Source organism: Dasypus novemcinctus, chromosome 14, assembly GCF_030445035.2.
Source record: "Dasypus novemcinctus isolate mDasNov1 chromosome 14, mDasNov1.1.hap2, whole genome shotgun sequence".
NCBI lineage: Eukaryota > Metazoa > Chordata > Mammalia > Cingulata > Dasypodidae > Dasypus > Dasypus novemcinctus.
This window is the reverse complement of record NC_080686.1, coordinates 62493816-62520682: the sequence shown is the minus strand read 5'-3', so window position 1 is coordinate 62520682 and position 26867 is coordinate 62493816. Positions and strand designations below refer to the sequence as shown.

At 37.1% G+C, this 26867-nt stretch overlaps 1 protein-coding gene across 4 annotated transcripts in view; it reads right to left on the bottom strand.

Annotated features, from left to right (window-relative positions):
- The window catches only part of VPS13B (vacuolar protein sorting 13 homolog B), a 1042333-nt gene that overhangs the window by 77844 nt on the left and 937622 nt on the right, over positions 1-26867 (bottom strand). For all 4 annotated transcript variants that reach the window (XM_071207936.1, XM_071207935.1, XM_058275777.1 and 1 more), the window contains one exon: positions 6824-6979. In XM_071207936.1, coding sequence (XP_071064037.1) covers positions 6824-6979 — 156 coding nt within the window. The remainder of the gene's footprint in view (positions 1-6823; positions 6980-26867) is intronic.

Here is a 26867-nt window from a genome sequence, read left to right as displayed (position 1 = left end):
GGATCTGGAGGTGAATCAGGAGAAAGTAGTTTTGCTGAAGCCAAGAGAGAACTGACTGACCAGAAGACACAAAAGGCAGTGGTTAATAAAATAGGAATAATAATAGCAACTGCCTCATGACCTTGCTATGAGGATTAAAAAATTTTATTTTGTGACTGCAAACTGAAAACATCCTAACTGATTCTCCTATATCATTAAGAGTACTCTATAACTATCATTTTAAATAAACTATTATTTATACAATATGAATATTTATGAATGAGCTATCATTTACATAAAACAAACCTGTTAGATTAAATAAAGTTAAATGTCATTTATGTTTAAACCTGCACTATTTGAAAAGTGAGGTTTTGCTTTTTCTTAAACATTTATTTTCTAACGCTCATTTATTCTTTTTTTTTTTTAAGATTTATTTATTTATTTTTCTCCCCTTCTCCACCATCCCCCTCACTCCGGTTGTCTGTTCTCTATGTCTATTTGCTACGTCATCTTCTTTGTCCGCTTTCTGTTATTGTCAGTGGCACGGGAATCTGTGTTTATTTTTGTTGCGTCATCTTGTTGTGTCAGCTCTCTGTGTGGGCGGCTCCATTCCTGGGCAGGCTGCACTTTCTTTCGCGCTGGGCAGCTCTCCTTACGGGGTGCACTCCTTGCGCATGGGGCTCCTCTACGCGGGGACACCCCTATGCGGGGACACCCCTGCGTGGCACAGCATTTCTTGTGCGCATCAGCACTGTGCATGGGCCAGCTCCACACAGGTCAAGGAGGCTCGGGGTTTGAACCGCGAACCTCCCATGTGGTAGACAGATGCCCTAACCACTGGGCCAAGTTCGCTTCCCTGAATTTTCTTTAAAAGGCATACATTTTTGTGATGAAGCTGGACTCAGATGTGACCTTTCTACACATGCCTCTTCTGTCACTTTTACTGAACCTGTGGTTGGCACTGGGGTTGGTGTATACTCAGGAGACTTGAATCTCTGGACTGGCCTTGTGCCAGCTGGGCCCTGAGCCTCAGCAGAGTTGCAACTCCTACTCTCTGGTTTGTTGGACTTACAGGTCAGCTAACAGGGAGGTGAAATTGGTCAACCATCACACCAGGGAACTGAGAGCGCCTACAACTCCAAGCAGGAGAACTGCATCCATCAACTATGTGGGATCTAAGCCCCCTCCTGATATATAGGTGGAGTGGACATCACTGTTCCAGGATCCACAGAATGGAGGAATAAAATATAGATTAGACTTACTGGTATTCTTCTATAGAACTATTGTGACTAGTAATGCTAGAAACTGTAGCATTGATCTGGAGAAAGTGGCCACGGTAGTTGCTGAGGGCAGGGAAAGGGAAGAAGATGTGTGATGTGGGGGCATTTTTGGGACTTGGAGTTGTCCTAAATGATATTTCAGGGACAGATACTGGACATTAATATCCTGCCATAACCCACTGAATGTACTGGGGGAGAGTGTAAACTACAATGTAAACTATAATCCATGCAGTGCAGCAGTGCTCCAAAATGTAGTCACGAAATGCAAATAAATAAATAAATAAATTGCAAAAATCTGTAAAACCAAGCTGTGCTTACTATATTTCCCCTAGATTCTCTAGCCATTATAATCTTTTAAAGCCATATATATTTTTTACAATAACAAGCATAACAATCACCTGAACTATTAGGAGGCAAACTTTTCTTTAGCATAAGCTAGGGGTACTAAACACTTATGTCTTACAATGCTGTAGCATAGCCTAACTTAATAAATATTAAATAAATAAATATTTGAAAGCTCTGAGATAGTATTTAACTCTGTTCTTATTCTTGATGTGCCCAGGCCTGGCAATATTATGCACACACTCACTTTAGAACCTTTGGACCCCAGGAGATTTAGAAGAGAATTTTAGTGTTTCACAGAAACCACAGAATCCTTGCAAACATCTGGGACTCACTTTGCTAAACAAAAAGATATTCTTGGTGGGTTTTTGTAGTTTCATTTTCAACTAAAAAGCCTGTTAAACAGGCTTTCAACCTTGATAAAAAGAAAATCCTTAAAAGTGGCCAGGGAGGGAAGGCTACTTTATATGAAGAAAAATCCAATATGGCCATTCGTCAGAGTGGTGACATTTCATGGTTCCTTCAATACAGAGTTCAGTGAGAGGCATATCTGCTTTTCTTCAAAGAGGCAAAACTTACAATGCCTGTTTTTTGAAAATTTTGGTTAGAATTTCAAGATTAATTTATCAGAGACAACTACTTAATTTTTTGAAATTTAGGGTTTCTCTTTAATATATATTTCCAGGTTTCACACTAATTCCCCTCTTTCACCAAAGCCACAAAGATGTGTATTGAAGATTTCTACATATGATTTTACTTAGCAGGTTTCAGAGCTCTTATTAGATCAGTGCCAAGAAGAATAGTGATATTAAAGAATAACTCCAGAGCACCAGATGCACTGGAAGATGATATCTTGATCATGATTAAAAGTGTATGTATAGATACACATACACATACACAGATACATTTAAGGTTTTAGAGTGATAAGATTTTCCTCATTAAGTGATGACAACATGGAAACAAATATATGTAAATGAGTAGCTAGTTGTATAAAGTACAAAGTTACTGAGAAATTTTATATGTGGTCAGTTTTCATTTAAATGGGGGAAATATGAGGGATATAGGAAAGGCAGAGTACAAGTAACCAAGAATCACTGTTAAAATGAACTTCAGCCAATTCTATATATCCAAGGGCTATTTACTGTTGTTAAAGTCCATCAGGGAAGCCCCAAATGGGACTTGCTAATTAGGCAGCTGTGGTTTATTACAAATTTCCAAGCCCAGGTGTGGTAGAAGGGAAGAATCCAAGATGTGAGCAAGGCAGAAATCCATGAAACTCTTCTTGGAAATTTGGTTCCAATCTTCTCTCCTAAAGTTGCCAAAGAAATTGGGCCAATGCTGGGTCTCCTTATGTACTTAAACTAGAGCTAATGTGAATGCTAATCTGCTTTGATAATAAAAAATTACATTCCATTGAAAAAGACATTTTAAAGGTTTGTTTATTTTTGTGTGTGAGAGACAGAGCAAAAGAGAGAGTGACAGACCCATGAGAGACTGAAAGCTGAAACACTGGCTAGAAAGGTTTTTCACAACTTGGATACATGTATCAATTGGTTCAAAGTTGGCAGGGTGGTCTGCAGAACCTTTCAATATTATCGTGATTCAGTAAAAAAAAAAAAACATTTTCCATTTGCTTCATTTTAGGCTAAATGAATTGTTTGTGTTACACATTCCTCTATTCTCCTAAGTTGTTAAAATGGGCCTAATATAGAGCCCCACTTCACTTGACTAATGACAAGAAAATGCTAAAACTCAAAATACTTATTATGTATATCTGTGCCTTTCTTGATGGTGGGAATTTAAAATGGATAATGGATGTTCCCAGTTCCTGTGGAAGAAGATGACATTTCCTTTCAAAGGTAAATGCAATGTGAGGGCTGCTTATGCTTCATTAATGTTCTCCAAATAGTCCTTTCCCATTTGGCTAGATTGTTTTTTGTTTGTTTGTTTTTTTAAAGAGTATTTATTACAAATAGAGGGTAAGTAAACAAAAGTGTGAAGGAGTCCCCACAGGAAAGGATTAATGTTCAACAGTACAAACAACATTTGAAAAAACCATGAAATATGATTTGGCACCAGATAATATCTGTATGTTTGACATTTACAGAGAGGATGACTAAAGGCATTCCTTAAACTTCCAATGTATTTATAAGGTATATATCTTTGAGTGGTAGGACTATGGGTAATTTTATTTTCCTCATTATACTTTTCTATGTTTTCAAAAACATTTTACAATAACTAACATAAAATAATAACTGTAAACTGATATTTATTTATTGGGCGCTTTCTTTTATAGAAGGAATAGGAGGCACAGAAAGGTTAAGGAATTTGCCTAAGGTCACAGGTAATAAGTGCTAGGGTTGGGAAATATTTTGTAATTAGAAAAAAATGATAGACAAAACTTTGTAAGAATATTTTTAAAGTGTATTTTTCATATGACTAACTTTTTGACATCTGGTATCTGTTGCGCTATGTGATATCTGCTTAGGAATATCAGTATCCCTGAAATTTAATACTGTTCCTTGAAAATATATAGTATTTACCCAATAATGGGGCACTGTTGTAGTAAAAATGTCCAATTAGTGTTAATCATTTGTGGGGACTATCCCATTTTATTAAGAGTAACTAAAGGGACGCGGATATGGCTCAACTGATAGAGCGTCCCCATACCATATGGAAGGTCCAGGGTTTGAACCCAGGGCCTCCTGGCCCGTGTGGTGAGCTGGCCCATGCACACTGCTGTTGTGTGCAAGGACTGCTGTGCCACACAAGGGTGTCCCCTGCCTAGGGGAGCCCCACGTGCAAGTGAGCTGCCCCGCACGAAAAAAAAAAAAGAGTAACTAAAGTTTATTGGGCTATTACAGTGAGCCAGACACTTGTAAGCACTTAACATATAAAAACTCATTTAATCTTTACACTAGCTTTAGGAGGAGGGCACTATTGGGAATACTATTCCCATTTTACAGATGAGGGAATTGATTGACAAAGAGGTTTAAATGCCTTGCTTAAGATTACACAGCTAACAAGTGGATATAGCCAGGATTTGGACCCAGGCTGCCGTTATCTTAACCACCCAGGCCATACCATTAATTCGTCAATATTCTGGTAACCATATGCAAAAGAGTTGAAGGTTCTGGGGAAGTTTCAACAAGAATTTTGGTAGTCAAAGTGTGGTCCCTGGACCAATAGCATCCGCATCAGCATCACCCGGGAAATGCAAATTTCAGGCCACACCGCAGACCTATTAAATCAGAAACTCTCAGGGTGGGGCCCCCAAAATGGTATTTTAACAAGCCCCCCAGGGGATTCAGATACACACTAAAGCTTGAGAACCAGTGGCCCAGAGAGAAGGAAACTAAGGGGAAACATGGTAGCTCATCTCATGTTTTTGAAGGGGTACAAAACAGAAGACAGCTGACTTATGGAGTCTTCATGTGTTTTTGGATACTTACATTCTCCTTGTAAGTACAGGAGAATGATAGAAACTGGCTGAATGCTGACAGAGTTTGGATCAAAATTAGGAAAGAACTTAATAGTTGGAAGCAACCAACAACTGAAAGGGCTGCCCTGTGAGAAAGTGATCCTCTCATAATCTGAAGTATTTAAAGAGAGTTTGATTGATTGGCCATTTTTCAGGCAAGCTAGACAATGGGAATATGAATATTCTAATAAGACCATGAGGGACAGAATCAGGAAATCAGTATGTCTTTATTGGACAGATATAAGTATTGAGAATAAATCCATATAAGAACATTCTGGGACATATGGAAGTAACACTTCTTGTTCTTGTGACACTCTAGCTCAAAGCTCACCCTATGTAGGCTGGTCCCCTCGTAAGTCCATCAATCAAGACCCACTCATCCTTGGAATCATACTTGGGATGACCTCTCTTAATCCAAATTCTACAACAAAAGCCTCACAAGTCATGTGTTCTTTGTGAAACCTCTAAATTCCCTTCACACTGTCAACTGCATTCATCGCTGAGTTCTTAGAAATTTGCATTTTAAGAGCAGCAATTCTGTCACATACTTTAGTGTCTTCCATTTTACCCTATTCCTCTGCAGCCAAACAATAAACAGTCTGAGGAATATCTGTTTGTTGGGAAGACTCTTCCATAGTTCTTTTCTGAGACTCCTCTGCAATAGCACTCTTTTCATTTCTGTTGCCCATAGTAATGAGAACATGAAGTCCAGCTCCCTGACTAAGGACAGACGAAAAACGTATATGGTATGGGTCCCACCGTTCACCTCACCAGTTGCTTCCTGTTTACCCGCTGGCATATAGCAATGGAATAGCCCCTGCAGCTCCATAAGAAAAGCCCACCTTTTCCAGGACTGAATGCTGTTTCTATCATGTCTTCACTTTCACATAAGCTCTGCATAGACCGTTACAATCCAGATGCACATGTATATGTTAAAACTCTTATGACAAATCCAGTTATTATTTGTGCAGTGAAGCCAGTTTTCAGATTTTAATACTTCCTTTTTTCCCCTTTCTACTCTTGTCATATGCTCCATGCTCTAAAAACATCTTTTCAAAACCACATTTTCACATCTTAAGAACACACAAAAAAGTGTCAGATACTTTTTTCCCCTTTGCACTCTTAGAACTTCAAAAACAGTCAGAAGGAAGCTTTATAAAATACGTAAAAATATGTGCTGAGAGCTGAGGTTTTATATGCCAAGAGTTAGATTGCAGTGAATTTTTCTGTGGCTAATGTTAACTCCTAGGAAAAGAAAAGCTTGCTGTAGACCCAGGCCCACTCTGTCATGGGAGAGTACCCTACAGCTTCCACGCAGATCATTCTTATACGAATGAGAACCAACTCCTCCTTATCCACTGTTGGATTATCCAGAGTCCCCCCTGCCCTGTGTGATTTTTTTCCTTCTCAGTAAAGGCCTTTTGGCCATTTCACAGCTCATTAGCACCTCCACCAGAAGGTACGTGGTGACAGGGAGAGGAGGTGAAACTAAAATCAGTAAATTTTACTGCTCGTTAGCAGGTCTTGTAAAAGACATGGGACAAGGGGGTTGAAATCATCATCGTCACCAGAATCATCATCAAACACTTATTACGTGCTCACGTGTTGGGCAGGAGTAGGCATAACTAGGCATAATCACTGTGAGCTTATTATTATTATGATAGTTTCATTTCTGTAATTTTCCCCATCTATTACACAAATAATAAAGAACGGCCTGGGTCTTGAATGCAAGGAAACTTACCTGTTTTTGCACTCCACTGAATTGCTGAACCTTGATAATGAGTGAAGCAGTTCGTCCCTTGTATTGAATTGTTCTAATAAAAGTCCCAGCATGGTCCACACTGAAGGGCTCTGACCAACGCCAATTGCCCCAACCTTCAATACAGATGTGTAACAGCTGGCGAGAGAAACAATAATCATCATAATGCCAAAAGTGCCAACAAAAATCTAGTCCTAAAATGAAGGTCTCATTGCTGGAAAACCTTCCTATTTGTAATATTTAGCATCTGTTTTCTTTTTAACCCACATTATTCATCCACTTCCAGCTTATTCAACCAGGCTAAGAATAGCAAATATGCCACATAGAGTCAATGTGGTTTTCCAGATCACATTTTAAACCTTCTTAAAAATAATTGTCCTATCAAATGGTAGAAGGTCTGTTGAACATTTGAGAAAACACCATTTCATTTATCTGGAGGACAAGAAGGTTGAAATGTGAGATCAAAGAACCTTTGGTCTTGGCTGAGAGTTTATTCCTTCTTACGGCTAGACCGAAATTAAAGCTAAATTTGGTTTGTGGCCTTATTTTTTGTTTTACCCTAAATTGCTATCCTTTATTTTTTCTTTTGATAATAAAACAAATAGCAATTTGAAGATGCAGTTCATTTAATATATCTCTTATGAGAAGATCACATGTATTAAATTAGAAATGCTACCAAGTTTTTTAATGTAAGAGAAAATGTCTTTGCTCTTTCTATTTTTCAGGATACTATTGTAGCTTTTACCAATTAAGTCTTATATTAAATTCATTCAGGTAGTATTTCCACTTTTGATAATATTTGGATTTCTTTTATTGTCATTATATCACTAAATCCACTACCTAGAGCTTCTTTAGGATATAAGTTTAAATTAAGATAAACACTGTTCTGTATGATTACTAAGTATATGAAAGAAAACCCTGACATTTTAGGAGAATATTTATGACACAGAAACTAATTTAATATTTTCCTTCACATTGCATATAATTTTAAAAAGTTAACTAAAGCCTAATCTCATGAAATTCTTTCCCAATTATTAATAGATTAAAACTTTGAAAATGTTCTGTAAGATCAATCATAAGACCCTTGATACAAATACATTAAAGATTTACATGGAAATTGCCATCGTAATAAAGATCTTTTGATGAAAACAGATTATTTTCTAGTTTTAGCATTAGGAGGAACCCTCATAAATGTTTAAATTTTAAAATTTCCCAAGCACTGGTCAGCACAACGAGATTTATGGTGACATCCTCAAAGTTGTTTTTCTGTTTTTAAGTATTTGAATAAAATGTTTTAAAAATCTCCTAACTCCCTGCTTTTAACAGGCCACTGCAGTTCCTTTTCACACAACTGTCAGTGATTCTGTGAAACTGAAAGGCTACCATTCGAGTGCCTTCTAAAAAAGAAGGTTAAAAACTAAAAAAAAAAAAAAAAAAAAATCCTGAACAGGAAATACTTTTAGGGGAAAATATGGTCTTACATATACTCTGCAACATAAAAGTACCAGCATACGCTTGATGTATAAATATTAGTTACAAAAAATAAGAAAGAAACAATAGCAGTGTTTGGAACCATTTCAGTTTTTTATAGCAGCAACTGGGAATAGAGCTCAGGGTATACACAAAACTAAAAGAAACAAGAAAGGTGTTTTTTTTGGAGAGACTAGTAGCTGGAAATGACAAAAAAAATAATGAGGCAAGGTACTTAAGGTCAAGTTCAGCTATATTTTTCCTGAAAATTTCATGGACTATAAACAAAGACTTCATATACGAAATGTAGTTTTAATAGAGGAGGGTTCACATTTGCATATGAGCTCACAATTTTAGATAGCTGATATGTATACACAGCTTTTAATGACTGAGAGTCACCAAGGGATATGCTGTCAGGTTTCGTTTGTCAGCTATTTGTTCCCTGATGCTGGCAAAGCTACTTTATTTGAATTATGAGAGTTCAGATACATTTGGATTCAGTCCACACAGAAAAGTTAAAGGGGGAGGGATTTTTAACACTTTTCCCTATGAGTATCATCAGTTGAATATTTGTAATGTTTGGTCTACTGTTTAAAAACATCTAACCTGTGGTTTGCGCTAGGGTTGGTGTATGCCCAGGAGACTTGAATCTCTGAGTTGTTCATGTGCCAGCTGAGTTGCAACACCTACTCTTCAGTTGGTTGGGCTTACCCAGGTCAACTAACAAGGAGGTGAGGATGGTCAACTACCACACCAAGGAACCTAGAGAGTCTACAACTCCAAGCAGGAGAATCCCATCCATCAGCCACGTGGGAGCTAAGCCCCCTCTCAATATAGAGGTGGAGTGGGCATCACCCTTCCAGGGTCCTCAGTATGGAGGAATAAAATATGGATTAGAGTGTACTTACTGGTATTCTACTATAGAATTATTGTGACTCTAGCAATGGAAGAAATTGTATCATTGATGTGGAGACAATGACCATGGGAGTTGCTGAAGGCAGAGAGAGGGAAAAAGAGGTGTGATATGGGGACATTTTTGGGACTTGGAGTTGTCCTGAATGGGACAGATGCAGGACATTATGTATCCTGCCACTGAATGGACTCGGAGAGAGTGTAAAGTACAACGTAAACTATAATCCATGCTGTGTAACTGTGCTCCAAAATGTATTCATCAAATGCAATGAATGTACCACACTAATGAAAGTTGTTGATATGGGAGAAGTGGCGGGTGTTGTGGGGAGTGGGGTATATGGGAATCTCTCATATTTTTTAATGTAATGTTGTGTGTGATCTATGTATCTTTAAAAAAATAAAATAAAATAAATAAAAGCATCTAAATATCACTGGCTTTGTAGATGTACATGATGCATTAGGAAAGGAATTATATTCTCAAGAGGAAATTAAAAAAGAGTAATTCAGGAGGCCCAGGAGATATTCTAGTTCTCTTTGTGCTGCAATCACCATTATTGTGCAGTTTGACACTGGATTTGAGCACTGGATGGGAGTTGCTATCTGTGGATACTCCATGAGCATGGGAAGTTCTGCTCCTGTTGGATCTGTTGACTAAGATTTCACTGCTACAGATACTGAAAAGTCTCCATTTAATAATCAATACCCATATATCTGTTTTTATTTCAGTACAGAAGGAACTGTAAGGTTAGGCATAAAAAGTGAGAAATTTGAGTTAGGCTACATAATTCTAATGAGATGTCTTTCTCTAATTCTTTCAATATGTTTTCATTATTCAGGTACATAAGGCAGGCAATATGCTAGGCACAGTAGAGGAAACAAGTAGGTAGAAACATGTTCTCTGTCCTGCAAGGAGCTTATGATCTTGTAAGGAAAATAAGGACATGCAAAAATAACTTTAATAGGAGGTCTTAGGAGAGGTATGAAGTGCTTAAGGAATATAGGGAGGGGAGGGCCTCTTTCAAGCATCATGTTGGGTTTCACTCAGAGTTTGAAAATAATTTCAGTTGGCAAAGATCAGAATTCCTTTCTGGGTCAAATGGACAATATAAGATGTGAAAGTAGAAGGCATGTTTAAGACAAAGTTAATAGTCTCAATTGGCTGGGAACATGAAAAAGGAGTTGGAAATAAGGTCAGATAGGCAAATCTAAATTGTACTGGCACTGATTTACTAAGCTAAGGAATTTTCACTCTATGCAAGAATTACTGGGTAGCCATTAAAAAATTCTGTATTATGTGAGCAATGTGTTGACAGAGTGTAAAAGTATTTTTATGCTCTCTGACTGATTTGAAAATTTCTTTCTCCTTTTTTCTATTAAGGGTTTCCCTTAGTGACTCACTTCCTAAATCTTTTCTATCCAGGCATTTCATTCTCTTTGGCCTACTTAGCTAGTGTCTAATATTCTCTATTCATGGAAAAAAGTCAAATAAGACCCACTCTTCTTTGAACTTTTCAATGGGAACTGAAATTAAGGAGTATGGCAGGTTGTTTAGTGGCCACACTCATAGGAAGATCCCAAGGGACTACATTTCCTTTTTTTTCCAGCAGACCCCCCAGTGTTACACTGACAGTCAGACTAAATTCTTACTTTTCCCATTGAAGACCTCAAGCGGGAGCAAAACTAGCTTTCAACTCTCTCTCAATACAAAATGAAACTGAATTACTGATCAGGGGGTCGAAAATCAGCTGAGGACCACCCACACTCATGTCCAAAGGGAAAATTCCTGAACTGATAGATTAAGGAAGAAAGAAAAACAAGATGAAATCTAGGAAATAAGGATAAACCAAGAAAGAGAAGAAGAAAGAAGGTGGTTAAATAAATATTTTAAGTTACATTATAAATGTAAATGATGAAGGTACCTAGATACTTTTTTGTGACAAATATTTCACTATTCATTTTAAACTGTTACCAATATTGTTTCTACCTCAAAAATTATAAATTAACAATTTGTCTTCAGACTCATTTGTGACTGTTTTTATATTTTATAATAACTCACTGTACAGTAATACATAATGTCCTAAAAAGAAACAAAAAACCTAAATGACCACAACATTTCCCCAATTCTTTGAATATATATATATGATAAATATTAGAGCTTAAGCCATAATCATTCTTTAAATTTCTAGAAACTCATCACTGTATCTCAAGAGTCTAGTGCATGATAGGCATTCAAAAAATATTTGTTGACTCAATAAACAAATCAAGATTAATGAAAGAAAAAATAAACCCACATATTTTTTAAAAATTTTGATGATATTTGTGCATTGATATGATAAAATGAGTGCCAAATTGAAATATTTAGAGAAGAGTCATATTTTGAATGGTTATTCAACATAGGATATTTGTTTTTCATGGATAACATTAAACTGCAAAGCAATGTAATTCCTCAGATTGATAATTCAGACATTGCAATAGTGCTATTGAAGCATCATGTAGACCTAAAATGATATAATAGGTGAGCATAATGAGTTGAAAATTATACTATTTTAAAAAGTTCTTGTCTATCCATAATAATAATATCTGGAAAGCAAATTCAACAGATCAAAGTTATATCACTGCTTAGGAATGCAATTGTCTAAGTAGAACTGACAGTACATTTAACAACACTAAAGTAGCATAACAAAATGAAGCATCTTCTTCATTGTTGCTTTTTCAATGGTCAAGAGTAGATTCAGTTGACTCACAAGATATTCAGGTATCTGAAATAATGCTAAAAACCAAGTAGAAAAATTTCTAGATAATGGCTAATCCTTGATGTCACCATCTTGCACCTAAAAGAATGGTAAATAAACAAAATGGAGTCAGTTTTTAATGGATAACTTGGACCCTGATGTTATTTATATTTTGGTAGAAAAAGGAGAAAGAGAACAAAAGCTAAATTCTGAAACGTTTTCCAAAATCCATTATTCAGGGGTGATGTAATGGAGTCTTCACTGTCATCATACAAGCATTGGGTAGTTTACTCTTTCATAAAATATGGCTCTTGGTTTGCCCTCAAGAATATCTGAATACAATGAAGATCACAAATACTATCTGATCAATATGGAACAAACTCTTACAGAAGAGGGAAATCTGGCACACTTGCAAATTGTTGGTTGGAATAAAAATTGTAGCTGGAGCTCAATCCTTCTATTAAAAATTCTAGTTTCAGACTGTATGCCAACAAACCAGAAAACATATATGAAATGGAAAAATTCCTAGAAACATACTAACAACTACACTGACCTTAGAAGAAATAAAAGACCTCAACAAACCAATCACAGGCCAACAGATTGAAACGGTCTTTAAACAACTCCCCAAAATGAAAAGCCCAGGACCAGATGGCTTCCCAGGTGAATTCTACCAAGCATTCAAAGAAGATTTAACACCAATCTTAATCAAACTCTTCCAAAAACACTGAACAAGGGAAATGGACTTGGCCCAGTGGTTAGGGTGTCCGCCTACCTCATGGGAGGTCCGCGGTTCAAACCCCGGGCCTCCGGGACCTGTATGGAGCTGGCCCACGCGCAGTGCTGATGTGCGCAAGGAGTGCTGTGCCACGCAGGGGTGTCCCCGGCGTAGGGGAGCCCCACACACAAGGAGTGCGCCCCATAAGGAGAGCTGCCCAGCGTGAAAGAAACTGCAGCCTGCCCAGGAATGGCACCGCACACATGGAGAGCTGACACCACAAGATGACGCAACAAAAAGAAACACAGATTCCCATGCTGCTGACAACAACAGAAGCGGACAAAGAAGAACACGCAGCAAATAGACACAGAGAACAGACAACTGGGGTGGGGGTGGGGGGAAGGGAAGAAATAAAGAAATAAAATAAATCTTTAAAAAACAAACAAACAAACAAAAACAAAAAAATTGAACAAGAAGGAATGCTACCAAGCTTACTCTATGAAGCCAGAATCACCTTTACACCAAAGCCAGATAAATACACTATGAAAAAAGAAAATTACAGAAGCATATCCCTAATGAATATGGATGCAAAAATTCTCAACAAAATACTTGCTAATTGAAACCAACAACACGTTAAAAGAACTATACACTATGATCAAGTAGGTTTTATCACAGGCATGTAAGGGTGGTTCAATACAAGAAAATTGTCAGCATAATACACCACAATAATAAAGCAAAGAAGAAAAATCACATGATCATCTAGATGAAGGAAAGGCATTTGACAAAATCCAGTATCCTTTCTTGACAAAAAACACTCCAAAAGATAGGAATTAAAGAAAACTTTCTCAATGTGATAAAGAGCATATATCAAAAAACCCACAGCTAACATTGTACTCAATGGTGAAATCCTGAAAGCTTTCCCACTGAGATGGCAAACAAGAAAAGGATGTCCTCTGCCACCACTATTGTTCAATATACTACTAGAGGTTCCAATTAGAGCAATCAGGCAAGACAAAAAATAAAATAAATAAATAAATAAAACGTGTCCAAATTGGAAAGGAAGAAGTAAAACTTTTGCTATTTGCAGGTGATAAGATCCTATACCTAGAAAATTCTGAAAAAATCTACTAGAGCTGGTAAACAAATTCAGTAGAGTGGCAGGATATATGATTAATAAGCAAAATCAGTATTATTTCTATACACTAGTAATGAGCAAACTGAGGAGGAAGTCAGGAAGAAATTCCATTTACAATAGTGACGAAAGAATCAAATATTTTGGAATAAACTTAACCAAGGACATAAAGCACTTGTATTCAGAAAACTATAATGCATTGTTAAAAAGAAAACAAAGAAGACCTAAATAAATGGAAGAACATTCCAGTTCATGGATGGGAAGACTAAATATTAAGACTTAATTCTCCTCAAATTGATATACAAATTCAATGCAATCCTGATAAAAATTCCAACAGGCTTTTTAAAAGAAATGGAAAACCCAACTATCAAATTTATTTAGAATGGTAAGGGACACTGAGCAGCCAGAAACATTTTAAAAAGGAAGAACAAAATTAGAGGACTTTCACTTCCGGACTTTAAATCATATTACCTAGCTATAGTGGAAAAACAGCACTGGTACTGGCATAAAGACAGACATACAGACCAATGGAACTGAATTAATGGTTCAGAAACAAACCTTCTCATCTACTGTCAAGTGAAGTTTGAAAAGGCTGTCAAACCCATCCAGCTGGGGCAGAACAGTCTATTCAACAAATGGAGCTGGAAGAACTGGATTTCCATATCCAAAAGAAAGAGAGAGGTCTTTTACATCACGTTATACAAAATTTTTCCCAAAATGGATCAAAGACCTAAATATAAAAGTGAGAACCATGAAATTGCTAGGAGAAAATGTAGGGAAATATCTATCTTCAAGACCTGGTAGTAAATTGGGGTTTCTTAAACCTCTCGCTGAAAGAACAAGCTGATGGTAACACATTATAATAAGTATAACTAACATGGCTGGTTTATAAATGAGACTATGGCTTAAAGGGGGTAGTCTACGGATGTAAATGTTAATTGAAAGAAAGTTACAGAATAATCTAGGGACTGAATAACATAGTGAACCCGAAGGTGGATGGGGATTGTGGTTAATAATACAAATACAAGAATGCTCTTCTATGAACTAGAAAAAATGTATGTCACTATTACAAGGTATCAAGAATATAGTGATGCATGGGAAAAATACAATTAATGTAACCTATGGACTACAGTTAATAGCAATATTGTAATATTATTGCATCAATGTCAAAGAAGGTACTATATCAATGCTAAGGATCATTAATAGGGGGATATGGGAATTCTTCCTTTGGACTAAGGAAAACGTTCAAAGGTTTACTGGGGTGATGACTGCACAACTCCGTGATGAAAGTGAGAGCCAATGAGAGTACACTTTGGATAGAACGTACAATGCATGGGATTGTATAACACAGTGAGCCATGTAGTGGAAGATGGACTATGATTAGCAGAACAAATGTGAGAGTGTTCTCTCATGAACTATAACAAACGTAGAATACTAGTACAAGTGTTAATAATAGGGGGGTATATGGAAAAAGGGTACCAAGTATATGCTATGGACCATAATTAGTGGGTAATAGTCTGATAATGTTCTTTCATAATCTGTAACAAATGTTCCACAACAATGTAAGGTTTCTGTGGAGGTGTGATATGGAAATTCTTCACATTATGCATGATTGTTTTGTTAGCTCACAACTTCTCTAATAAAAACATTTTTTAAATTAAAAAAAAAGAGAGAGATGGAAAAAAGTCTCCTTTTCAGATATTCATTAACTCATCAATTCTACACAGGAATTTATTCTAAGGAAAAAATTATAGATGTCTGCAAAGATTTACCTAGACATATGTTTATTCCAGTACTAGTTTAATAGTGAAAATTTGGCAATACTAGGATATTGGTCAAATTGAATACAGTAAAAATAGTAGCAGCTATCATTTGTTAGGCACTTACTATGTGCCAAGTACTGGTAAGTTAGATACAATTTGCTCCATTTTACAGAAGAAGAAACAGACTGAGATAGAGTGTGAGAGACTTTGCCTTGCTCAGGGGGCCACAGTGCTGGGGGAAGAAGGTAGAGATCTGAACTGAGGTGTGCTGACTTTACAGCCTCTCCTCTTAACCACACTTAGACTACAGAGTCCTCTTAAGCCATTGGAAGATCACGAGACAGAAAAATGTTAATGATACATATATTAACAATTGATTAACTGACAAAAGCACACAACAAAAAAGATGCACAGTTATTGCATTTTTGTAAAACAAACAAAAAAAATGTGTATATACCTTGCAGATAAAGGTTGGAAAGAAACATGACAGAAAATTTATAGTGGCTATCTTGGGGTTGTGGGCTAATGTGCTCTAACTATCCTTTTTTGTGCGTGTATTTTGTGTAATTTCCAAATTTTATACTATAAGTATTTATTACTTTGCAATTAGATAAATATTAAAATGAAAAAAATGAATAATGGAAAGCATATAGGGCTTGTGTTTCAAGTAAAAAGAAATTATATATTTCTATTTTAAAAACTCAAATTCAGTTCCCTGCATAAAGCCTTCTCAAGTATCCTAGTTAAAGTCTTAACTCCCTCATTTGCATTCTTGCCACTTTGCTAAGAGGGTGGCATGATCCTCAGTTCATCTCTGGAAACTCATAGCTCCTAGCACAGAATATGGCTTGATATATTACATATCCTCAGGATTCTTAGAGCTGCTTAATATGATTATGTGAATTTTTCTCCCTAGGGCAATAGATTTTTAATTGTTGTTTTCTTTTTTCCAATTTAGCAAATATTTTGAAGGATCTACAGCTATTTAATTTTTTAAATCATTATCCAACTACCTGAAGTCCTACACATAGTAAATACAGAGATGAATATGTTTTTTGGCCTAAAGAATGATCACAATATAGAGGGAGAAACAGACTATTCAAGAAAAGTTACACTACAAAATTTCCTAAGAAAATAATAAAACGTATTCCTTTGCAGACTTCCCCTTAATTCCTAATAACCTATATTCTAGGTTTTAACTCCATGCGTTTATGTTGTATATTTAGTTCACATTAGTGAGACAAGCAATATTTGTCCTTTTGTGTTATTTGTAGATGGACACTTGGGTTGTTTCCATCTTTTGGCAGTTGTGAACTATGAACATCGGTGTACAAATATCTGTTCACGTCACAGTTTTCAGTTCTTCTGTATATATTCTAGCAGCTGGTTTATAAATGTAATTGTGGCTGGAAAAGGTAGTCTAGGCATGTAAATGTCAACTGAAAGAAAGCTAGAGACTAACTTAGGGAATGAGTAACACAGTGAACCCAGAGGTGGAAGAGAACTACAGTTAATGGTACAAATACAAGAATGTTTTTCTGAGAACGAGAACAAATGTACATCACTATTGTAGAATGTGGAGAGGTATGGGGAAAATACAATTAATGTAACCTCTAGACTATAGTTAACAGCAATACTGTAATATTCTTGCATCAGTGCTAAAGATGGACAGTGTTAAAATCGAGGGAGGGGGGTATGGACGGGATGTGCCAGGTATGTACTGTAGCCCATGGCTGGTGATGGTAGAGTGATGATGTTATATCTTGGTCTGTGGCAAATGTTCCACGCAGTGTGGTATGTTGGTGGGGGGTGTTATAAGGGAGTTTTGTGCATGTGAATGGTTGTTTTGTAAGTTTACAGCTTCTGTAATATAAATATATATTTTTAAAAATATAGGACTCGAGGTGTGCTTTTTGGAGTAGCTGAGGTTTGAGCAGAGTACATATTTTCCTTAACCATTGAAATAACATGAAAAAAGACACAATGAAGTAGAATAAAAGGTTACAATATAAGTTACAAAAACTGGCAACAACCTAACCTGCCATGTGACAATCAGGGCTGAAGTGGTTCTTTCTGTACAAAATTAATGTTTACAAAAGTAATGTTTATAAATGTTTACATTACAGGACAATTTAAAAAAAGTAGCAAGCTATAGCTTCAAACCATTTGTACAAAAATCTTCAGTATAACTTGGGAAATTAACTTTATATTATGAACTCATCAGCTTTTACTTTAATCTAATAGCTTTGATGGCAATGCAAATACAGCCACTGAATTTTTTATTTTTATTTTTTAGGAGGTATTTTTATTTTTTAGGAGGATTTTTAGGGACATTGTACATGCTAAGCAGGTGCTCAACCACTAAGCTACACCTGCTCCACAGAGCCACTGAATTTTTTTTTTCAGATTTTATTTATTTCCCAACCATAAACTTTATTGTTTTTATTTTATTTTATTTATTTTTGTCTTTATTTTTTTTAATGTTACATTTTTTTAAATGTTACATTAATGTTACATTTAAAAAAATATGAGGTCCCCATATACTCCCCAACCCCCTCACCCCACTCCTCCCATAACAATAACCTCCTCCATCATCATGGAACATTCACTGCACTTGGTGAAACATCTCTGAGCACTGCTGCACCACATGGTCAATGGTCCACGTTATAGTTTACACTCTCCCCCAGTCCACCCAGTGGGCCATGGGAAGACATACAATGTCCAGTAACTGTCCCTGCAGTACCACCCAGGAAAACTCCAAGTCCTGAAAATGCCCCCACATCATATCCCTTCTTCCCTCTCCCTACCCTCAGCAGCTACTGCAGCCACTTTCTCCACATCAAAGCTACATTTTCTTCCATTACTAATCACAATAGTTCTAGAATAGAATATCAATAAGTCTACTCTAATCCATACTCCATTCCTCCAGCCTGTGAACCCTGGGATGGTTATGTCCACTCTATCTCTGTATTGAGAGGGTACTTAGATTCCACTTGGATGATGGATGCACTTCTCCTGTTTGCAGTTGTAGGCATTCTTGCCTCCCTGGTGTGGTGGTTGACCTTCTTCACCTTCCTGTTAAATGGCTGGGGTAAGTCCAATAAACCACAGGTAGGAGTTGCAAGTCTGTTGAGGCTCAGGGCCTTGTTATCACATGGACAGTGCAGAGATTCAGGTCCCCTGAGTATACGCTAAGCAAAAGTAATAGGAGAGGCTTGTGAACAAAGATCACATCTGAGTCCAACTCCATCACATTCAGGAACACAAACTCCAAAGTAAGGCCAACTGACATGAGAGCCACTGAATTTTGATCCTTTAGAGAAAGAGTCATAATGGAACAAAAGTTATTGTTTTAGGTCAGATCGTGATCTTAGGCAGCCAAGAGGCATGTTTGTAGTGTTCTTGGGGGATGTGGAGAGGTGAGAAATAGGGAGAGGACAGGACTGAAAGAGAGTGGTACAGAAAGGGAGAACAAAGAGGCAGTGAACTCTGAGGTCAATAACTGTCATTTCCCATCAGTGCATCAGTCACCAATAAATAAGGATTAAAGCATGAAAGACAACGGAACAAAGTAATTGACAAAGAATGTAGTTGTTTGTGTTACTATTAGGGGGTGTATGGAAAAACATACATCAAATGTATATTATTGAAATAATAGATAGCACTTCAAATCTACTAGAATGGCTGTAATAAAAAAAAGACAATAATGAGTGTTGGCAAAGATGTAGAGAAATTAAAACCTTCATACACTGCTGGTGAGAATGTAAAATGGTGTAGTTAATTTAGAAAACAGTTTGTCAATTCCTTAATATTAAACATAGGACTGCAATTTGACCCAGAAATTCCACTTCTAGGTATACACCCCAAAGAAGTGAAAACTGTGAGTCAGATACTTGCATGCCAATGTTTATAGAAGATTTATAATAGCCAAAAGGTAGAAACACACTAACTGTCCATTAACACTTGAATGGATAAACAAAATATAGTATATACATACAATGGAGTATTAGCTATCCAGAGAAAGAAATTAAGTTCTGATGCATGCTATAACATGCATGAAACTTGAAAACATTATGCTAAGTAAAATAAGACAGCTACAAAAGGACAAATACTATATTATTCCTCTTACATGAAATAATCTAGAATGAGCAAATTCATAGAGATAGAAATTAGATTATAGATCACTAGGGCAGGGGGAAGGGGAGAGGGATGGGTAGTTAATGCTAGATAGGTACATTATTGCTTCGTACAAAGTTTGTTTGGGCTGATGAAAATGTTTGCTAATGGATGGGAGTATTAGGAGTACAACACTGTGAATACAATTAATGCCACAGAATTGTACACTTAAAAATGGGTAAAAGAAAATTTTATGTTACATCTATTTTAACACAACAAAAAAAGTGGAAGGGGAGGGGATTTGGTGTTGTGTAGGCATACAGACCTACAAAATGATGGTCAATGGTGTCATGCTCTTGGCTGGACCTAATTCTTCAGAAGTAGATACAAGAGTATATTAGCTGGAAATTATTAAAGAATGATTTGGGTAAGCAGAGAAATGGAAGCCAATAAGATAAGAAAATGGAGAGGTGGTTTGATCAATCAGATTTGAAGAAATACTCTGAGTTTGTGAGTCAATCAGTTTTGTATGTTTGTTTATTTGAAAATCAATTTTGACAACCCAAAGTTTGAGTAAAGACTTTCTTTTAAATCGTTCTCAAATTTACCATTCATTATTTGGTAAAATTCAGTTTAATGAAAAATACAAGACATGCCAACATGTGCCCTAAGAAAACATCGAGTAGTTTTATACGATCTTTATTTTTATTCATGACAATTTTAGACAATTAAAATTATCCCTAGTCTTAATTAGTAAAGAAAAAAGAAGGAAGAAGCTAACAGATGGATGTAAAAGAAATCCAAAATTTTTCAAGTTATTTATTTTCATTTAACAAAACTGCCCTGCCATACTAAGAAAACATTTTTGTAAAGGTTAAGTAAAGTATTTCATGGCAACCGCTGCTTCTTAGTGCCTGTATAACAAGTAACATGAGCCAGCCAAAGTTGTGCAAGTTGGTTTTCTTTCCCAGTAAGGGAATGTGGTATCTAAGACTTTGTCCTAATTCATTTTATTCCCAAGTGTAAGTCAAGCAAGTCAAATATGAACTAATGCCTAAAGGGAAGTCCCTGACTCCAAAAGTATGGATTATTTCACATTTATCTTAAAATCTGCTCTCAGAGTTCTTAAAATTCACTAACTTGGCAAGTCAGGAATTATCATGAGAAATGAAATAATTTCATAACTATGAAGTCATCCAACATTCCATGCATCTGACACTCATTGGGCTTGGCCATGTCTTGGGCATTATTCTGACCTTTAGATAATAAGCTCTTCAATATCCTGTTCAGCCTGGAAATAATTAAAAAGTACCACACCATAATAGATATGCCATTGTCTTTAATAGAGTTAATGCTTTTGTTACAGAGACTTGTGGTAATAGGTTATGATTAAAGACAATCACATTATGTATGCTGAAATCTTTATAACATTCTTAATCAGTATTTCCCATTACTCAAAAATGGCAAAGTACCATACTCTAATGGTCTAGCTGCATTACCTTTCTCCAAGCACATTTAAAATTAGTTCAGTCAAGGGCTTTTATGTTTAGACATCAAGAATTCACATTTGCAGAGAACTGATTTGTGAAAAGCCCTTGAGTGTCTTGTAAAAAGCTTAGGGAATCTTCAGTACATTTTTCTCCGAAATCATATTTCAATATCTAAAATTTACTGCCAGGGGAGTGACAGCGACCATTAGCAGAACCTGCTGTCATCCCCCTGGGCACTTCACAGCTGAAACAATCCCCACTCATTCCCTTTCATGCAGGCTTGTAGAAAACTCCAGAAATCCATCTTGGTCTGGATAAAATGTCCTATCACAATCCTATGCTTTGCCATTTCTTGTGAAAGACTTCACTAGGTCATGTTGCAAGCCATTTCTAACAAAACAACAACAACAACAACAAAAACTTTGAAACCTACAGGAAAAGGAAAACTCAATTCTAAACTTCTGCCTCTGATTTAAGTAAATGTATTTCCCAAGAGAAAGTGAAGAAATTCCAAATATATTCCATCCACTATAGAAATGTCCAAACTGTTAGAGCCCCGTTTACTTCTGGTGCCTTCAACTGGAAGATTCCTCAGAAAATTTAAGTTTCCTGGAATCCCTGATAAAATTAAAAACATTTTAAGAGAAAAAAAAAAAGGGATTGAATCCACAATCTGTTCTTTTGCTATTTCAATTTCTGCTTGAAACTGAAATAAAAATGCAGTTGATGGCCACCGGACAGTAGGTCCTAGGTACTTAGATGGAGTTAGTGTTTACAGAATATTTTGGATTAAAATCTCTGCCAGATGGTTCCAAGAAATGTTTACCTCACTGTTGATTTTAGCTATCTTAATGTCAGCAACAATTAAAAGAAGCTTGTTACTGCCACTGGGGAGCAAAGGCATAAAATCCTTCCTCCCAAAATGGAATTGTTAGTTGCAGACAGCTGTGCCCCACACAGCAATAAGGGTGATATTGTAGATTTCTGGGAAACTATTTCCACGATTAGAGAAAAATACAACACATGGCAAATTTATCTTGTAGTGAAGTCTACTTTAAATATATAATATTTAGCAATTTTATTATGTACGTTTAGTTTATGATAATTGATAAGAATTTTTCACAGAATAAACACAAAAAGTTAAACAAAAGTATAAAGTGCTGAACATGTATGCAGGCCCGAAAGTTGGTCCCATTTAAAATATACTTCTAATTGCCTCTTGGAAGACTTTCATATTTTATCACAGCTTTCATTAGAGGCAATAGGATGCCAAAGAGGAGAAAGGTGAAGGAGCTACTCTTAATTAAGAATCCAGGGTTTACATGGTCCAGTGAAACAATTCTTCTGAGAGTAGAGGGAGTCATATATAGCAAAGTGGTACCTCAGCACTTATTGTTAATTGGTTCCAGGAGGCACGATGAATACCAAAAATGAGTATCAAACAAAATTTTCCCATAAGGAATAAGGTAAATAAATCTAATGTGTTCCCAAACCAAATCCAATGCACATTTTTAAGGCAATATGTTAAAAGATACGGTTGTGTATCATTACATGAGAAATAAACCTAAAAGCTAATAAATACGTAGATTAAATAAAATAAGAGGGAAACGGACTTGGCCCAGTGGTCAGGGTGTCTATCTACCACATGGGAGGTCCACGGTTCAAACCCCGGGCCTCGTTGACCCGTGTGGAGCTGGCCCATGTGCAGTGCTGATGCGCGCAAAGAGTGCCCTGCCACACTGGGGTGTCCCCCCGAATAGGGGAGCCCCACGCACAAGGAGTGCGCCCCGTAAGGAGAGCCACCCAGCGCCAAAGAAAGTGCAGCCTGCCCAGGAATGCCCACACTTCCTGTGCCGCCGCCGACAACAGAAGCAGACAAAGAAACAAGACGCAGCAAATAGACACAGAGAACAGACAACCGGGGGAGGGGAGGGAATTAAATAAAATAAATAAATCTTAAAAAAAAAAAAAAAAGAACTCCACTTTACCTGTACTGAGAAGAGTCCATGGCCTAATGGGGGATGGTGGGAGGGGAGTAGGGAGGAGGAGAGGTCACATGGAATATTTTTTGGGAAGAGAGTCCCCCTCTAACAGAACATCGGGCACTTGCACTTCAGGTGTTCTTCCTCTTTTCTGCTTTTTTTCAACTTGCACCATGGGCTCTGACACACTCTGTCACCTTCACTAAAAACTTAACCAATGAAGACTGCTTCTATCTTCTTTTCAGAATTCCTCGAAGGTGTGAAATTATTTGGTCATTCAATAAATTCACATTTCTGCTTGTCAGAGCTTTGTCTGGATGGTGCGTCTCCATAAAGTTTTGAACTTCTGCCCATTTTGCACACATTTCTTTTACCAAGGAACTGGGGACCTCCTCCCTTATCTCCTCTGCACCTGAAGAAGTTTCTTCAGCCACCTCTTGTTTTTGCTCGTTCTGCAGCAACTCAGTGCTGAGCTTTTCACAATGTTCCCCCACTAACTCCTCAACATTAGCAGCATCAACCTCCAGACCCATGGCTTGGCCCAAAGATACAATATCCTGCACAACTGTAGCCTCTGTACTTGCAGGCTTGGGGTCAGCCTCAAACCCTTCAAAGTCTCTCTGAATCATAGCTCCTGGCCACAAACTCTTACATGCTGAATTCATTGTCCTTCATTCTAGGCCTTATCAGTAAGGTTAAAGCAGTGCAGGGTATTGAAATGCTCCTTTCAGAATTCTCTGAGGGTCAACTGGGTGTCAGAGGTGATCTCAAAGCATCTCTGGAAAAGCGCCTTGGTGCACAACTTTTTGACGGGTGAAATGACCTGCTGGTCCATGGGCTGAATGAGATGAGTAGTGTTGGGGGCAGGAACCTTACAGTGATGAAGTTGAACTCCTCCAGTAAGTCATCCTCCAAGCCTGGAGGGTGGGCAGGTGCATTGTCCAAAAGTAGAAGAGCTTTTAGAGGTAAATCTTTCTCTAGCAAATATGTTTTTCACCAAGGGACTAAACAATTCATTTATCTGTTGGTGAAAAATTGCCTTGTGACCCAAGCTTTGCTGTTCGCCCTCCACATCACATGGAGTTTTTTTTTTTCATTTTTATTTTTTTATGACATTATGTTTCTTGAAAACTCGCAGATTTTCACTATGGTAGATTAGCAGAGGCTTGAGTTTTAAGTCCCCACTAGCATTCTCACACAATATAGTGAGTCTGTCCTTCACTGGTTTGTGGCCTGGTAATGGCATCTCCTCCTTTGTGATGTAGGTTTTACTTGGCATTTTTTTCCCCAAAAAACTCCAGTCTCATCACATTAAAAACTTGGTGAGGAATAAAACCCTCTGCCTCTATGAAATCGTGCCTTTTCATTAGCACTTGCTGCCTTGCCATGCCTCATGATACTATGGATGTCAAACCAGCCAGGGCTGGCCTTAAAAACTTCACTACTCCTATCATTCAGTTCCAGTTTGTTTTTCAAAAGATCACCATGCCATGCTTTCATTTTTTCACATATCACTGTTGCCCACTAACTACTTCTTGTTTGCCCAAATTAATAACAGTTTTTCAACTTTGAGTGTTTGGGAATGCTGCTTTGTTACTGTTTTAACTCCTTTGGCGACATCAGCCATTTTTATTGGGCCTTTATTCTTAATGATGGTGGAGACCGTTGTTCTAGGCATATTGTATTTCCTAGCAAGATCAGTAATGCAAATACCACTCTCATATTTACCTATTCTTTCTTTTTTTTTTTTTTTGCTCAATGGTGGTGTGAAGTAATTTTCTTTTCTGCTCAGTGCTATCACTGCTCATTTTCTTAGGACCCATGATAAGAAAAAAAAAATGCAAAAACACACAAAATGAGCACAGATGCTAAGACAAGACCACAACGGAATGTGTAAGAGCTGTCATGTGACTAAAGTGTGACCCTTTGTTTTGGCTGGAAAGATTAGCAAGTCATGAGGCAACTGACATTGACAAGTTCTAGCTTGTGCATTGAGTACCAAACAAACGACAAGTACTGGGACAAAATTTTCATGTCAAAACGCATTGGGTACCAAACTCAACATGTTTCAAAGCAGTGAGTACCAAGGTATGATTGTATATACAAGTATCCAACATAATACAAAGAAGATCACTTAAATTTTGATATTATTAAAATAATTAGTTTTAAAATCTATATTCTTGAGAAATGCCACTAAAGTTATGAGAAACCCTAACATTTATTCAGTGAACATTTATTGAATATCTATTATGAGCAAAATATAGGATTACATATTGTGAGAACACCACTTTAAGTCTCCTATTCCTTCTCTTCCCTCTTACTCTCAGCTAGTCATCTTCTACAACGTCATCTACATTCACACCCACCCTTCCTATTTCAGAGGAGGGGGAGATCATTGTGGTAAATTAAAAATGACCACAAATTGGGGTAAGGTCACCAAGATGGCAGAGTGGCATAATAAAGTGTTCTGGCCCCTGATTGGAAATTTAAACAATAAGCAAAAATGGGCAGAACCATCTTTCTCAGAACTCTAGAAAACAGTTAAAGGGTTGCAGTAACTGGGTGAGTGCCAAACCAAGAAAAATTACAGGAAAATACATGGTGCCACTAGTGGCATGCTCCCTGGTTCAGGACAAAGCCAGCCCACTTTCAGTATGGGTCTCTGGTCCTGATTCTATAGGGAATAGAGTAACCCCTGTGCACATATTGGGGTACATGTATGTCTATACCAGTCTGCTGAACCAGGACACTCTTCTCTGACTCACTGTCTCAGAACTTGTCCTGCACACAGAAGCAGTTCATTGGGCAGCTATACAAGTACAAGAAACAATGAACTTGTAGTGGCCTAGGGCAAAGGATTACTACCTTTAAGACATACAAAAGAGCATGCAGAAACAGGAAGAAAGACTATTTCCTAGAGGGCAGAAAGGGCATTCAGATGACTATAAATGGGGGAATTCTTAAGGCCACCAGCTCAGAAAAGATGGGAGAGAACCTTAGACTTTCACCTTGTGCTGTTTTTCAGGTTCAGTTAGGATGGCTAAGCTTGAAGAAGACCATTAGACAACACAGAGATGATCTGCGAAGACTCTGAAAGCTGTGTATTTTTTGTTGGTGTTAGTATCTGACTTTGAGGAAATCTCTATTATAGCACTAGTGGGATACAAGCTTAAATTCCTCAAGGACTAAATTCCTGAGCTAACACATTAATATCAAAATATTCAGTGTACAACAAAGGATCACAAGGCATATAGGAAATGATGGCTAATCTAAGGAGCAAAAGAAAACACCAGAAAACATAAACAAAGAAGTCCAGACTTTGACATAATAGGCAAGACTTTAAATAAATGGTCTTAAATATGCTCAAAGGAATATATGAACAAAGAACCAATGGATATCAAGAAAATGATTTTGGGGATTGAATCATGCCCCTCATAAAAGGTATGTTCAGGTCCCAACCCCTGGTCCTGTGGATGTGATTCCATTTATAAACAGGACCTCTGAAGATGCTATTAGTGAAGGTGAACTCATATTGAATAAGACTTAATCCAATTAGAATGAAGTCCTTAAAAGCAAACGAAATTGGACAAAGAGAAAAAAGCCATGGGGAATAATCAGAAGCTAGAAGTTAATGGAGGGAAGTGGACTTGGCCCAGTGGATAGGGTGTCTGCCTACTACATGGGAGGTCTGGGGTTCAAACCTCGGGCCTCCTT